The sequence below is a fragment of the Pezoporus occidentalis genome, unplaced genomic scaffold (genome assembly GCF_034315485.1).
Source record: "Pezoporus occidentalis ecotype Australia unplaced genomic scaffold, CSIRO_AGI_Poc_V1 ctg3, whole genome shotgun sequence".
In the NCBI taxonomy this organism is placed as follows: domain Eukaryota; kingdom Metazoa; phylum Chordata; class Aves; order Psittaciformes; family Psittacidae; genus Pezoporus; species Pezoporus occidentalis.
Genome location: NW_026914940.1, coordinates 12,426,798 through 12,442,305, shown reverse-complemented (window position 1 = coordinate 12,442,305; position 15,508 = coordinate 12,426,798). Strand labels below are relative to the sequence as shown.

The 15,508-nt window shown below is 41.5% G+C and overlaps 2 protein-coding genes across 6 annotated transcripts in view; both read right to left on the bottom strand.

Annotated features, from left to right (window-relative positions):
- TAF2 (TATA-box binding protein associated factor 2) overlaps positions 1 to 2,515 on the bottom strand; it is a 64,203-nt gene extending 61,688 nt beyond the window's left edge. For all 3 annotated transcript variants that reach the window (XM_062627110.1, XM_062627112.1, XM_062627111.1), the window contains exons 1-2: positions 1,925 to 2,515; positions 342 to 396 (exon numbers count right to left, since the gene is read on the bottom strand). In XM_062627110.1, coding sequence (XP_062483094.1) covers positions 342 to 396; positions 1,925 to 1,977 — 108 coding nt within the window. In that variant the 5' untranslated portion in view covers positions 1,978 to 2,515. The remainder of the gene's footprint in view (positions 1 to 341; positions 397 to 1,924) is intronic.
- Positions 2,516 to 3,920: 1,405 nt separating this feature from the next.
- Positions 3,921 to 15,298, bottom strand: DSCC1 (DNA replication and sister chromatid cohesion 1). Of its 3 annotated transcripts, XM_062627109.1 has the most exons (10): positions 15,051 to 15,181; positions 14,436 to 14,564; positions 13,506 to 13,674; positions 13,178 to 13,312; positions 10,733 to 10,823; positions 9,304 to 9,442; positions 7,707 to 7,759; positions 6,378 to 6,535; positions 5,678 to 5,826; positions 3,921 to 4,917 (listed from the first exon to the last, which is right to left on the bottom strand). In XM_062627109.1, exons 3-10 carry the CDS (start codon positions 13,608 to 13,610, stop codon positions 4,809 to 4,811), a joined length of 939 nt encoding a protein of 312 aa, XP_062483093.1. In that variant the 5' UTR covers positions 13,611 to 13,674; positions 14,436 to 14,564; positions 15,051 to 15,181; the 3' UTR covers positions 3,921 to 4,808. The 3 variants fall into 3 exon arrangements, with proteins under 3 accessions (XP_062483093.1, XP_062483092.1, XP_062483091.1); XM_062627108.1 differs by lacking the exon at positions 14,436 to 14,564 and having other exon boundaries at positions 6,378 to 6,532; positions 15,051 to 15,298; XM_062627107.1 differs by lacking the exon at positions 14,436 to 14,564 and having other exon boundaries at positions 15,051 to 15,297.
- Between the last annotated feature and the right edge of the window lie 210 nt (positions 15,299 to 15,508).

The window sequence follows — 15,508 nt, the reverse complement described above, 5'->3', positions numbered from 1 at the left end:
CCCCAGTAAACCCACATTCAAGCAACAGAACTCTATAAACACAACCCCTGACATCAGCTAACCCAGTGCTGAACATCAGTTTTCAATGCAGATTGCTCTGTAACACTATTTACAATGCAATGCCTTCTTTCAGAAAGCTTTTCCTTACAGAGATTAAAGTGTTCACAAAGTATTTTATTTAATGCATATCGAGGAGTGCCAGACTTCTGAGATTAGAAGGTATAAAACACAAATAAACTGAAGAACATAATTAGCTTGTGTGTGAAGTTATTTCCTCTAAAAGCATGAAGAAAACCCAGACATTTAATTTCTACTTTCACATTTTATTAAAAAATACTTACTACAACAGACTTTCTCTGAAAATTTATGTTGTTGATACAAACTACCTGGTGAGTTGTGCTGGAAAAAAAAAGAAAAAAAATTAAAATAAGTTAAGTTTTACACAAATGAAAGCATTTAAAATAACATTTTACCCCCCCCCCCTTTTTTTTAATAGGGAGCTCATACAGGATGTATGTACATATAGATATATACCGTGTATAGCATATACTTCACAGAATCACAGAACGGTTTGGATTGGCTCTGTAAGTATTCACGACTGTCTAAATCTCTTACAGGGTCCAAAATAAATAATGAATGGAAGCTGCATACAAGGTCAGAAAAGTTTCATTAAAATCAAATATAGCGTCACACCAGGATTCTAGTGATACCAGAAGATAATAACATCACTTTTGAACATCATCTACCAGTATGTAAAAATCTTGTATTACTAAAGGCACAGAATCAAGTTCTAACACTTTACTGACATGCAGTATTACAATTTGCAAGCAACTATAATGCCTGCAATGAGACACCTATGGAAAATTTACCTGGTGAATTGATTCTCACGTCATTTATGTAAGCAGGTACTACACATGAAATAATGCAGTATGGGCTTTTACAATTTCGTATCATAAGAATTTCTTATTTTAAATAATGGTTATATATAACTAAGATAGGTATTTTAAACAAGTCAAATGTATTTGCTTAGATTTTGAATGACATATTAGAACTCCTGATAAATAAAACTCAATTTAAAAAAATGAAGATAAAATAGTAATTCTAACCGTTATAAACCTCTGGAAGTTATTTTTGTATCTTTTCTGTAGTAGGTGGCATTTTCACCACATTTTGCAGTTGTGTTATTCATGACTAAAGATACAACCTTATCATAAGCCAATTTTCATGCCACCATCTCACATTATATGCACATAATCATGTACCCTGTGCATTAAAAATCAATTTTGCTTCAGCTAGGCAAGTTTAATAAAAATTCCTACAAGAGAATGATAACATCTAGCATCCAAGATGGATTCAGACGTTACCTACATGCTAATATGTATCTGAGAACAAGAGTGATTCTATTTATAAATTGTGTTACAGATTTCTAAAGAAATCAAGGAGTCATAAACGGAAATACATAAATATCCATTGAAAACCCCAACCAACTGCTTTAGAGTTTGGTTACAACCAAAACAATCCATGTGCAAAAATGACAATTTGCTTAACCAAGCTGTTTGTTGCAAATGCAAGCATTTTTTACAAATATATATACAAACCCTCAAGTCAAAAGGGTGTGACAGAGCAGCAGGGATGAGACATAGCAGCATGGTCTGTAGCGCTGATAGTGTGTGGAAATCTCTAAGGTTTGAAGAGCACAATGTACATATCTCTATGAAACTGCATGGTTGACAGACTCACCATCCATGAGCAAGCCCGTTTACATAAAACACCTACAACACACATTTTCTGAATGCAACCTATATCATAAGCAGCAGTTCCAACCTTCTCAGGTAAACAGTTATGGCTCAGCCTGTGGCCCGTTTCAATGTGCCCTGGTCTCAAGTATAGCAACTTAAAAATAAAATAATAAATTAATACTTATAATTTATAAGGTCTTGGGCTCTCAAATCCTTTGTCTCCTTTCTTCCTATTCATCCTGAACAGCAGCACTAGACACACACTGCTGACCGTCAGAATGGCATCAGCATCATCCTCGATCGATGTGTCCTTTGATTTTTCCCAGTGTCAAGTCGTACTTCATCACCCATCTAGCCAGCGGATCTGTGCCTCCCACAAGTCAGGCATCTTCAGCTCGGATTAGCACCATAGTTACAGCACAAACAACATGCAGTTTTCTATTTAATCTTTTACGAGAGCAGAACGCTACCCCTCCCACTGGGGGTACGGTACCAGTCCAGCGCCGCTGAGTGCTCCCTTTCCGGAGAGGCTATGATAAATAACCGGCTCAACGGGCAACGGAGGTGGGAGCTGCTCGGTCAGGAAGGCCGCGGCTGGGCAGGCACGGCCAAGGGGTCCCTATCCGGGACAGCCGGCTGAGGCCGCACCGTCCGCTGGCAGGAGGGACCGGGGGGCGACTGTGGGATGACTGGGGAGGGCAGGCCGCGCAGCAAAGCCCCCTGCGTCCCGGCCTTATCGTCACTGCGGGCGGCGGCTGTGCCGGCGGCTCCCACGGCTCGGCTCGGTGCAGTACGATACACTCGGTATGGTACGGTACGATGCGGTGCGGGCGGGGCCCGGCCAGCATGGAGGGCGGGAGCAGCGCACCGGCAGGGAGCGAGGCTGCCCTCAGCAACGCTCCCGCCTGGCCTCGCCGGCGGGTTCTCCCTCAGAGGCGGTCGCCATCTTGTGAGCAACCTTTGACCCCTAGCAGTTGAAAGGTCACAGCCCGTTTAAAGGAGCTTTACTTCTTTAAGAACGGGAAACGTTTTGGATCCCTGTTTTCCAGACGGGTGGAATAACGGTGGCAGAGGCAGCCGCGGGGGAAAACAGAAATAAAGAAGAAAATGCCCCCGCAAAAAAAGCCAAGTCTCCCGAGGACGGGTCATGTCGCTATGCGCATGCGCGCTGAGCGCCTCCAGCGCAGGGGCGGTAGGCACGGGGCACGGTGCGCATGCGGAGGCGTTGCCTGGGGTGGGGCAGGGGCTCGCCGGAGGATGGCGGGAGGGTGCGTGGAGGGACCCGGCAGGCGGTGTGAGGGGTTGGGGGCCGGTAAAGGGCAGTTCGCGTCTCGGCCGCCCTCCGCGGTTCCTTTCAGGTGCAGCAGTACCCCAGCCCTCCCTGACGGTTGTGGCCGTAAAGCTGTGCTGTGGACCGGGAGCTTCCGCCAGGCCTGCGTTTGGGCCCTCTGCTGACGGTTTAAACAAACGTGGGGTCCCGCCGCCTGCGGTTGCCAGGGTAGAGCTGTGGTCACCGACACTCGGATCTACCTTAGCGCACACATAATTAGGAGCAGGGCTCGCACCCAACACGGGAGGATACTAAGACACATCGTACGATACATCATGCACGCATCTTGTGATACGGTCCCACCGCCTCCTTCAAGAGAAACTGTCATGGTACGGTCCTGAGGAGCCACCTGTGAGGTGGGTGGGGAACAAGCTGACCAGCCACGCCAAGAGGTGGGGTGAACTGCACCTTGTCTAGCCGATTATTTAGTAGTGGGCCCAACACTGTTTAATATTCTCATCAATTATCTGGAAGATGGGATCAACTGTACCCATGGTTGCCTAAAGTTCAGCAACCATGAATGAAGTAGGGAAGTAGACACTTCCAAAGGATGTGCAGGACAGACTGAAGGGTAGGCTAATAGGAACCTCATTAAGTTCAGCAAGGACGAGCATGAGGTCCTGCCCCTCAGTATCTCCCCTCACCCTGCATTAGGTATGCCAGCAGCTCCAAAGCTTTTGATGCACCTTACATGTGACTTTGATACAGCAAATGCTTTTTGTATACAAGCCCTCTACAATTACTAAGTTTTTAAAAAATATATGAAAAATGTTTAATATTAAACTCTGGTTCACTGACATGTAAACAGTCCCTTTAATGATTACAAGGCACTCCACATAATGACCGTATCATAAAAAAAAATCCTATTTCATTACTTTACACAGTAATATTCCACCCTAAGTTTTCAAGGCACATTTTCTATATGCAGTTATTTGTCACAGCAAGGTGAAAAATTCTATTACAAAGTTTCTTAAGTTCTCTTTAAAAAGCAAAGGTACGCTTCTGTAAAACTAATTTTACCTCTGGTATATTCTAATGGCAGTTCAGAGGAAGCTCCTAACAAGATGTCCAACTGTTCACTCATACCTTCACTCTTGATTGCAATTTGGTTTTTCTCAATACGTAAAAGGCAACTTGGCAAGTGTTAAAGTACCAACAGTTTCTGCCACTGTTATTAACAGACATGACCATAAAAAGAACCACCTTCCAAAATTAAGGTAAGTGCAGTCACAGGAATAATTTGTTCACGAGCTTGTCAAGGTCTGCAGTATTCAACATGTCAACACCGATATGCAATCTTAATCTTTAGGAATGCTGACTAATGGGCAAAAGGCTAAACATTCTGTTTTGCTGTTGATAATTGAATCGATTATCATCAAGGATGTTTTAATTTTTAGTGTCAGACTTCAGTTTATGGATATTTCTATGATTCTATGATAGACAACTGAAGTATATATAAGTAGTTCAACTCCTGGCATAACTACAGACAGAAAGGAAACAGAAGGGGAAACAAGGGAAGGAGAGGGCAAAGGCTGCTGACACTGTAGTTTCTCAGAAGAGGCAAATGCCCTCACATTCTACTTAGCTGAACAGAAAGCAGAATTCATTCAAGAAGCTTAGCTGCTTAAACTCAAGAACATTGTATGATATTGGTTGACAACTCCTTTCCCCAGGAGGTAACAACAAGTAACATAAGCTGTTACTTCATTCAGAATTCTCAGTTCTTAAAACAGTACTTGTTAGGAGATGGGTCTTCTAGAATTATAAACTTTAACACCATTCTGCATTGAGCAACGAGCATATTTTGTCAGAAGAACCCCAGCGGTCTGCTTCTCCGCACACAAGTCTCTATAGAGGAAATAAAGCAGATGGCATTGGCATTAGAGATACTTTCATACAAAATGAATCCATGAAATACTTGTAAATATAACAAACCGGATCAGGATATTGGGAGAAAAAAAACAAACCACGAAACTGTAACTGTTACATAATGCTTCAAATTACCTTGAGAACTTGGCTTTGATATTTAAGTGACTGGCAAAACGACATTATTTACTCCAGAAAGAAGGATTTTGGTTTTTACAGGGAGTTGGTTGTTTTTTATTATTACTGTTCTCTAAAGGTTTTCAATCTAGCAAAACAGTTAGCTTTGAACTACTTAATTAGAGTAAATTTAGAGACACTCATAGGGGTCTGAGGGTTACCATCTAGATCTGCTCATGTGTATCCTGGCTGAGTATTCCAGGCAGCACTGGAATGTGAGTGTTAAATAAGGAAAGACACAGCATGGGAAGCATATATAGTTCTTGTGTCATAAATCTGGAGACTGTTTACAGATGTCAGAAGGTTCATCCTTTGAGTTAAGTATGCCTCAATCAATAGGATCTGCCTTCAACAGTAAAATCACCTTTTTACACAAGTTTAAATCCAACAAATATAGCTACAGTTCCCACAGGTAGGGATTCCACTCATACAGAATCCAGTCATTTACAATGGGAAGTATAGTATTTGAGGCAATCATAGCTGATAAGTCAGCTATGCAAAAAGGGAAGAAGATAACACTACTTTTAATAAAGATAAATATATCCTATGATTCTATGATCCTTACTGTATATAAGGGGTAATATCCGGTTCTGTCCACTTTTCCCGTATGCTGAACAAGCTGTTGAATCTTTCCTGATTTCCTTCAGGTAAGTCTTCTACTTTTAGCAGGAAGATGGTCTCTGGTCTTGAGCTTCTATCCACAAGAGCCAAGCCCTGTAGATCAGCATCAGAGAGGAAATGTTAAGGGAAAACAAAATTCCTTCTTCCTGGCAATAATCTGTACAAGTTGCCCTTAAACATCCAAAGCATTCTAAAACTGCACTATGAAAGGCAAAGTGTAAAAGTATCATAAAGGTGCTGTTCTACAGGCAGTGTTTATCACTTCCTATATGACAAGAAGGGAAGGTGAAGTCCACCGAGTTCCAACACCTCTTTGCCTCCTCAAGCAAAAGGATTTTCACAGTGCTTGCTACTCTGCTGGCTGCCACCCCGGTCTGCCCCACAACAGCTTCAGTTTCTGTTCTAGTTACATTTACAGATAACAGCTGAAACTTTTCTCCAAACAGTGAAACATGCCAGACTTGCAGAAAGCTCAGCTGTCCTGATTCGAGACCACTGGTGCTCACGGAGGATGTAAGGAGTACTTGAATTCAAAAGCTGACACAAGTAACACATCAACAACCATTAATTGATAAAATGTATGTATGACACAAGGAAGGTAACAGCCTACTTGTGAAAGAATCCGTACTTCTTCATGTTTTTACCTGAAGCTGATCAAGCCTTGTTGTCATCCCTTCAGGGACACTTTGTTGCCAGACTTCTTGAAACTCTGATAAATTGAATTTAACTGCATTTTGCAAAAGCATTTGTGCTATAGCTCTGCATATTTTATCTTCATGCATCTCAAAGTAAACCTCCCCTGCTGAGAAACAAAAAACAGGTTATCTTGGTTCTTGCTTTTTGATAAAAGAACAGAGTACAGCCTCATGTTTCCATTCTGCTCTACAGTCTTCTACAAAGCAAGTACTCCATTTTTGATTTTCCTCAGGGAGAATCTGACTTGGTATTACATTGGACAAATGATGGTATCTTCTCAAGTGCAAAATATTCTGTGTGCGTGCAGCACTGCCCCAGCTACAAGTATTAATTCATGTCAATAAACTTATCTGCCCTTCATCTTTTCACTTTGCACAGTAACACTTTTTCTTACATCTTTCATTCCTGTTTCAAGAACAGCTTGTATTAAAGTGCTTGCTGCCTGTGGTTGAACAATTCAACAAAACTTTCATGTCCTTTATCACCTTTAAATTATCATTATTCCCTTCATCAACTCATATTTTGTTTCACACTGACTTGACTAAAATTCTCTGACCGATGTCAGGCATAAACACTTCCTTTGACTTTTTCAGCCATCTTAACTTCCTGCAAACTTGTTTCTTGTACAACCTGTCTGAATATACTAAGATTATAATTTGTGTCACTCCAACTACTTTCCTTTCTCTTGAAAAGTTGAGTGCAACTCCTACTATACTCAAAGGTGAGCTGAAAGCAACTGTGGGGAAGAATTCAGATTAAGGCACAGAAATATTCTGTCTATATGTGAGATGGGCAATGGAGATTTAATCAATACAATCAGTAGGTCTTGTGGTGCAGTTCAAGGGACCAAAGGCAGATGTCTACTTCAGGCAGGCTGAATTCAGGGAGATCTATGTGCCATTCACTATTTACAACAGCACAATTGCCATTTGTTTAATTGCTTAAACATCTGAGACCTCCTACAGGAGATTCCACCTAAATTTTACTGGTCATCTGTGTTTAGTCACAAAATTATGGTTTGTAGACACCTAATAAATGACTCCCAGTACTTCTGTTAGTTCCTGATTTTTCCCCAGTGTCTCATACAGTTTAATAGTCCTTTTTCCTATGAAACTTTCTCTAACCATTTTACTCAGTTTTAGCTCACTGTTTACTCCCTCCTTTTATTAACATTGTAGCAAATTGATTTGTTTGGGCCATCCTCAGGATCTACATTTACTCAACAATACCTATTTTCTTTATGTAAAATTAAAATATGCATGCTTTCCCAAACTTACCATCGTCAAAATATCTCCTTCCATAGCTTAGAAGAAGGTGTTCTATCATCGATCTGGGAAGGGGGGGGGGGGGGATAAAAAAAAAAAAAAAAAATAATCAGAAATCAAGTTTTAAAACTGCTCGTTAGACACTACAGAAACAGTTACCAAGAAAATGAAGGAACAGGTATTAGGGGGTGTGTGTCAAGGAGAACTGAGGTTGTGACATCTTCATGCCTGAAATGAACAAATTCCCAAAAACTTAGAAGGAAAAGAGAACAAAAGGGGACAAAAAGGACAGACAGAAGTTAATTCTGTGTGCTGTCATCAAAGGTCTCTTCCACTGTCTAGTTTTAAGTGACAGAAACTAAAGGGTATAAGGAGAATAAGGAAGACTGACTCTTGCAAAGTCACTTTTTTGCAAATAGAATTGTTTCAGTAGTGTGGCCAGCAGGGTGATGCCACACCTTAAATCCTGTGTTCAGTTTTGGGTCCCTCACTACAAGAGAGACATTGAGGTGCTGGAGCAGGTCCAGAGAAGGGCAGTGGAGCTGGTGAAGGGTCTGGAGCACAAGTGTGATGAGGAACGGCTGAGGGACCTCGGATTGTTTAGCCTGGAAAAGAGAAGGCTCAGGGGAGACTGTCACTTCTACAACTACCTGAAAGGAGGTTGTCGTGAGGTGGGGATTGGTCTTTTTTTCCCAAGTAAAAAGCAGTAGGACAGGAGGAAATGACCTTAAGTTGTGCCAGGAGAGGTTTAGATTGGATATTAGGAAATTTTTTGTTTCCACCAGAGGTGTTATCAAGCACTGGAACAGGCTGCCCAGGGCAGTGATGGAGTCACCATCCCTGGAGGTATTTAAAAAAAACATGTGGATGTGTCCCTTAGGAACATGGCTTAGTGGTAGACTTGGCAGTGCTCAGTTAACCATTGGACTTGACGATCTTAAAGGTCTTTTCCAACCTAAACTATTGTGTGATTCTATGGCAAGTCACAAATTTGGCAGTTAATTATCACTTACTGATTAGTAGGCATTTTTCTAGAACTCTGGCATAACATTACAGCATAACTGCAGACACTAATACTAAAGCAAGATTTCTTTTTGAGCCAAAAGCCAAATAAATAGCAAATGCTACATACTGTAAACTTTAAACTTTGTTTGAATGGTAATCTTCAATTATTTCATGACTCCAAACAGCAGTACAATAAATTCAACTCTTACAGTCTGGATTTACTAAAACAGAAAACATGCCACATTTCATATGTTATACAAGAGGTAAACTAAACCTTTTTGGCTACCTATAGCTTCAGAACAAGTATTTCAAGATTGCCAGCAATTTACAGCTTAAGTACATGCTACTTCCATAATTTATAATTCAGCAGTGATGTTTCTACTACTAATCAGTGGAAATATTACCAATAGACACTATGGTCAGTTTACTAACCTGTCTAAGCTACTAACGGCCTTGTATATTTTAGAGGCAAAGAAAAACGTATCATTAACACCATGGTAACTGGAATCTACAGTTGTAAGACCATAATTCTAAGAAACAGTAATTAATGTAATTAATTAATAATGATTGTAAACAATTTTAAGTACTAAATGTAAAGGCTTACGTGGGCTCTAGAGATCCAAGTTCCTCAAGGCAGGTACGTAAAGGAACCTTCTTTAAAGACCAGGACTCTGAGTCTATTAGCTGAATCACATGATTCAAGAGTTTCATCTCATAGTCAAATTCCAGAATTCTCCAATATCCTGCCAAACAGAAAATCACAAATCAAGACTTAGGAGAACATTAATACCTTAATTCTGTTCCCCTGTACATGTATTACAGGAGTCTGGACATTTAGATCACACCTTTACAAAGTACAGCAGCAACATTCTGGCCTTTTCAGGATTAAAACTTGGAAACAGAACAGAATAGTAAAAGCAGTTGTAGAGGAGAAAGAAGTTAAATAATCTCTATTATTCATAACTGTTTATGTAGATTAACTGCCACAAATACAAAGACACTACAAATTCCATACAAAGATGAATCAGACCTGGAAAAACTAGTAATTCATTCAGGCATAGAACTATATGAACGGAAGTGGCTGCACTGGCCCTGAAAAGTGACAGCTCAGGTCCAGGCTAGTACACAGAAATCCAGATGCGACAAAGCATATATGAGGTACAACGGTGTTGTGCAGCTGTACATGACAAGGAAAGGCATCCACGAGATCCTCACCTACCTAATGGGACAGTACAAAGACAACTGACCAGAGGTCTTTCCAGTGGTGCTCAGTGATGGGACAGGAGGCAAAAAGCACCAGTTGCAACAAGGGAAATCCCAGCTAGTTATTTCCTTGCAGACGGTCTAACACAGGAACACCTTAGACAAAGCTGTCCATACTTGGAAATACTTAGAACAGAACCAGCCAAGGTTACATGCAGCCATGCCATAAAGCAGGGGTTTGGACCTGGTAACCTCCAGAGCTCAGTTCTGCCCTATATTATTCTGTGACTCCAGGACTAATGTCACGTTATGTCCAAGTGAGGGTTAGGATTTGGCCAAGTAAAGGATGAGTAGGACCTGTCCCAAGGTGAGACACTTGCTTTAGTCTTGCCTCACATGGTAGGAAGACCTCTGAGATAAAACCCAGTCTGGGATGAAGAGCAAGCTATGAAAGGGCTAGGGTTACCTAAGGATTAGCTATTTTTATCTCTATAACTGCAACACTAGAACTCTTCATCCATGAAGAGGACCGGCAGCCAAAAAAATATTCATGCTATGGGTGGGATATTCTGATGGCAGTGTTTTAGCAGTATAGAAGGAATTACCCTGGGAATAGCCAGACTGGTCAGTGCCTGCTTGGTTTTATCCTTTAGATCAGCTTCATAGCAGCAGAGAGCATAGGAACTATGGAAGCAGACCTTGGTGCTTTGAAGTGACTTGCACCTTGAAAGACGAGGATGTAAAATGGGCCTTAGAAAAAGGAGACACATATTTTGGGAAAAAAAGCAGGGTTGGTTCCTCATAAGCAATAATATCCTTTAAAATAATACCTTCAATTTTGCAGGCATCTATCACCTGCAAATGGTGCAGTATTTCTTCTTCGCTTGCTTGAATCAGACTTAACAAATCTTCTGTTGTATACTGCAGTAAGAGGAAATAAAAGAAATAAACACGTTATCCTTACTCCTCCTTTGCTTCAGCAAAGCATGCTAAATGTATTGTAAGATGTAATGAAGAGTAATGTTCCCCTCCCTGCATACTCCAAGTTTTGTAAGGTTTACCACATTCTGAAACCTTTCCTGTAACTTACATTTTCTCAAAGAGTTATGCAATAGAAAAGCCAGTCTAACTACAGGGAAGTCTTTGTGCCATGCACAGGCAATACACTTGTATTCCCAGGATGTCAAACTAGCACAAGTAGGCATCTTAAGTAAGGTATACCAGGAAGAATGAAAAGTAAATGTGTTCTGGTTTTCCTAAATCACTTATTTTAACTTGTGAGATTCAAAGAATAGGCAAACCAAAAAGCACTCATCCCTTTTGGACAGATGTCAGAACTCCACCTTAGTACCTCCACTGAGGGAAAGATTCCTCCAGCATGACCTCAACAGATATGTGTTTTGCTGTCTGGTAACCAATTAGCAGACACGTAGTACAGCCCTAGCCATAATATAAACAGCTTCTTGCAGAACAGTTACTTGGAGAGATGAGTACTTGTAGAGATGATAGGGTGCTGTAGATACTGTCTGTGGTAAAGTTTTAGGAGATATAGGAGGAACAGAAGGTATCATGAGGAATGAAGTATAAGGAAAGAACAGACTTAAATCCGTAGGAGACAGGGCTTCATAAATTCTTTTATTCACCTTACAGCCTTTTTAATCAACTTTAATATTAAAGTTTTGTTGATTATACTGTAAGAATAGTTCTATCAGAACAGAAAAAATAAGAGTTAAGTACCTCAGATCCATTAGACTATGGGAACACAAATGGAAGAAATCAATACTAAGTTTGGAACAGCCACATGTTAAAAAAAATTTAATAAATACAGAAAGGTCTTTGCTTTTTGCAGTACCATTCCTATTAAACATCATCAGGCTAAGCAGCACTGAACTCGCAAGAGTATTTCAGCAAGGGATGACCATATTGTACAGTACTTAAACACTGCTAGTAATTGAGACTAAACATATCCCAAGAGTCATTTGTTTTCAAATAACCAGTGGCAAGATAAGAATTGTCTATCAGCTATATCTAGTTTTCTCCAGTAAGCTGATATAGGAAATATTCTCCTTCAAAACAGAGAAGAATGGTCCTCAAACTAGGCATTAATGTCTGGGGAGACACTGACATGTTTTTATAATAGTTGTTCAATATTAGCAATAAATATTATTCCACATGACTTCCCTTCTCCTCCCCCCCCCCCCCCATTGCTAGTCACTTTAAGCCCTTTTTTCTCTGCTAGCCCCTGTTCTGTTGTATGTCCCTCTACACCTAGACCAGAATAGATGGGAGAAGGCAGTGCTGGGGGAAAAAGATTCCGAAACTGTTCAAAAATTAGTCTGTTAATAGTCCAGAAAAAGAGAGGCAGCATTTTTCTCCAAGGGAGAAAAGTACCATCTATGTTTGTACATCCAAGCACAGATGGTTTGGTAGTATCAGCTTCACCCAAGCGTCAACATAAAATACTTTTAGCAACCATTTCTGGTTTTAAAGTCAAAACTAACAAAACACCAGGATTTTTATCAGCCTTTTATCTGAGATCATATGCTGCACAGTCCAGGGCTCTCAATTACTCTTTAGATCCTAAACTGAATTTCCTGGAAACAGAAAAGGGCAGCAGGACAGGATTTTGTGTTTTCCCTTCTTGTAGCATCAGTCTTATTCTCTGCCACATGCCATCCTTATCATGCATCTCCTTGCATGTCATATGCAACTCCTTGCTTCTTCACATCATGAATTACTGACGGGCAAATGATTTGCACATGGGTGTTTTCCTTTCTTGTAGTGTCAGTCTTCCTCTCTGCCACATATCACCCTTATCATGCATCTCCTTGCATCTAGTATGCAACTCCTTGCTTCTTCTTCACATCATGAATTACTGATTGGCAAATGGGTGTCCTCCACCCTCATACACGGCACGTCATACATTCACACCCGAAGAAGGAAAGGCTGAATTACACCTTAGTGGCTATATAACTTTCAAGGAATTTAGAAAAGGTTCTGGAGACTGTCTTCAAGAAACTTCCCAATTGAAGAGGGAAATCCCCAGTCTCTTTCAGTGTCCTTCCTTTTCCTCTCTTTGCTAAAACCCCAAAAACGTTCCCTACCTGCCACTCAGCAAAAGTGCTAATAATCACCAATTTGTATAGGCTTAAAAAATTAACTCAAAGCAGCACTGTGAAACATGGGAGGAAAGGCATTTTTCTAGTTAAGAATATATCTTCACTTTAATTTGGCCATTAACAATTACAAGAAGGTAATTCACATAGCTGACTGACCTTTGAAAATGTCGAAGCCTGATCCTTCTGACTATCTGGCCCTCCATAGGGATCTTCCATTAAAAGCTTTCTCAGTTTCTTCAGTTTTGGTCGGCATCTCCTTAATTCCCAATAGTTATTGGAGAAACCAGCAATCTACAAGAAAAAGCAAAGACTCTTAAAACATTTTAATATAGCATTTGGATTCAAAGCAACTTATCAAAAATGATCAGCAAAATGTGGTAATCTCGTCACTGAGAACAAGTGCTTCAGAAGGGTAAAATACAAGAAGTTATAGAGAATAAGAAAGAGAATTAAAACAAACAAACAAAAGCCCAGAAAGACACACCTGTGAATGAATAATATTACAAGATGCTTGATCTGCATTCAGCTGTTCTGGAGTTTTGCAACCAGGAACAAACAGCAGCATATTTGAGGTATCTGCTATTTTCATGTCATAGGTTTTATCTTTGCTGCACAACACTGCTTTTTCATCCTTTTCACCACGGATTACTAGGCTGGAACAGAAACAGCACAAAAATAAAGATGTATTTTTACTGCTATTTCAGAATGAATACCTATTAAACTTGTCTGATATTTTTTTGTATTTATACATTGGTAAGGAAGTTATAAAATGCAGTTCTATTTGGTAACAGCAGTAACAGCACACCAAAATAGAAAGATGTAATTATCAATTAATCTAAAATATCTTAAGTATGTTTTCTCCTTTCCTTTTTGAGTTTTCTCTCTCTGAAAGACAATTCAAGGTATTTACGCAGATCAATTTTGAATCACCTCATCTGCCTATTGACACAACCCCCCCAAGCCTAATTAAGTGTTGTTTAAAGCCTGAACTAGTTCACTGATATTTGAAATTAGATTTCAACTTCAGTTGTTCTTTAACGTGGACTGAAACTGGCTAAATATGAAACAATAAAGTAAACACAAATTCTGTCTATTGTGCAGCACCCGTCAGATAATCCCTTCTCAATAACACGTATGTTTTCTTGCAAGTAATTCCAAGCAGGAAAGAAAACCATCTTCTAGAGCATTTCAGGAGAAATAATACAAACCCCCCTCTCCAGCTCACATACCTGATTAAAAAGAGATTCTTAATGAGGACGTGGTAATACCACAGCAGGGGAACATTCAGGTGTTCCCAACTATTTGAGGCTATTCTCATTATAAAGAGTTCTGATATTGTCTCATTTAAATGCTTTTATTATGTCACCGGCATTGCAGCAAAGGCAAGATTTTTTAAACCGTATCAAAAACTTACCTAGAATCTGCTCTAGTCCAGAGTTAGATGCCAGGCAATCACCCCATGAAACGCCTATGCTAACACTGTACATCTTTTGCTGTTTCTCTCACAGGCACCCTGCCATCCACCCGACCTCAACAGTTCCAGCTCCTTTCCTAAACCCAAAGTGTTTGGCCCCTATATTTATATGCCTGATGAGAAACTCTTCTCCGTTTTGGCTAAAGGTCTCCTTAGCAGCAATTTTTTCCATATGTAAATAAATAAATGAATAAAACGCTTCTTAGGTGTTACTGGTGTAGTTTTCCGTGTAACAGAGCCAGGTTTAAGGGACAGTTACATCGTCACGCAAACTGTTTTAGAAGAAGTCTGGCAAAGGCCACGTTTAAAAGCCATCAGTTAAAGATGGAACAGCACAGCCCTGCCCCATCTCCATCCTCACGCACAGCGGGCCGAGCCATAAGGGTGAAAACTCCCGTCTACCGCCGCGGGGCGGGCTTGCCCCGGTCCCTCAGCCTGGCTCGGGTCGCCGTCCCGGCCACCACGGCAGCTGGGCCCCAAGAGACGACGGGTGGAAGTTGCCACTATCGCCAGGCCGCGCCTCGCCTCAGCGGACAAGTCCCACCGCTCCCGTACCTGCATCCCGCCTCGATCTCTGCGCAGAGGCCCGGCTCCAGCTGCAGCAGGCAGCACCCTCCGGCTGCCGCCTGCGGCCCGAAGCTGAGGCAATGTACTACCGGCAGCAGCTCCGCCGGGTTCACCTTGGCCGTCTGCAGCGTCGCGTCTACCTCCGCGCGGTTCCGCATGGCGCCCGCAGGCCGACCCGTTCCGAACCCCGCGCCGCAGCGTTACCCCGCCCCACGCCGAGGCGGTGCCTGTCGCGGCAAGGGGCGGGACGGTGCGGGAGGCGGGAGCAGGCGTTGGGTTGATTCTCTGGTTGACTGCCATTCTCCTGGCCGTGGCCAGCGGGGCGGGCGGCAGCACCCTTGTATGAAATACAACAAAACCAGACCTGATGTATGAGTCCCTACCCAGCTCTGACAGAGGCAGCACCCTCTGGGTTCTTCCTTAACACCACTGCATGGGAGCAAGGG

Bases quoted from the DNA above. Each gene is read 5' to 3' on its own strand.
- DSCC1 (XM_062627107.1), bottom strand. From the start codon at position 15,220: ATGCGGAACCGCGCGGAGGTAGACGCGACGCTGCAGACGGCCAAGGTG. The intron at 13,675-15,050 runs GTACGGGAGCGG...TTTCTGTTCCAG, and splicing joins GAGATCGAGGCGGGATGCAG to CCTAGTAATCCGTGGTGAAA. The intron at 9,443-10,732 runs GTATTATTTTAA...TCTGTTTGGCAG, and splicing joins AGATGCCTGCAAAATTGAAG to GATATTGGAGAATTCTGGAA.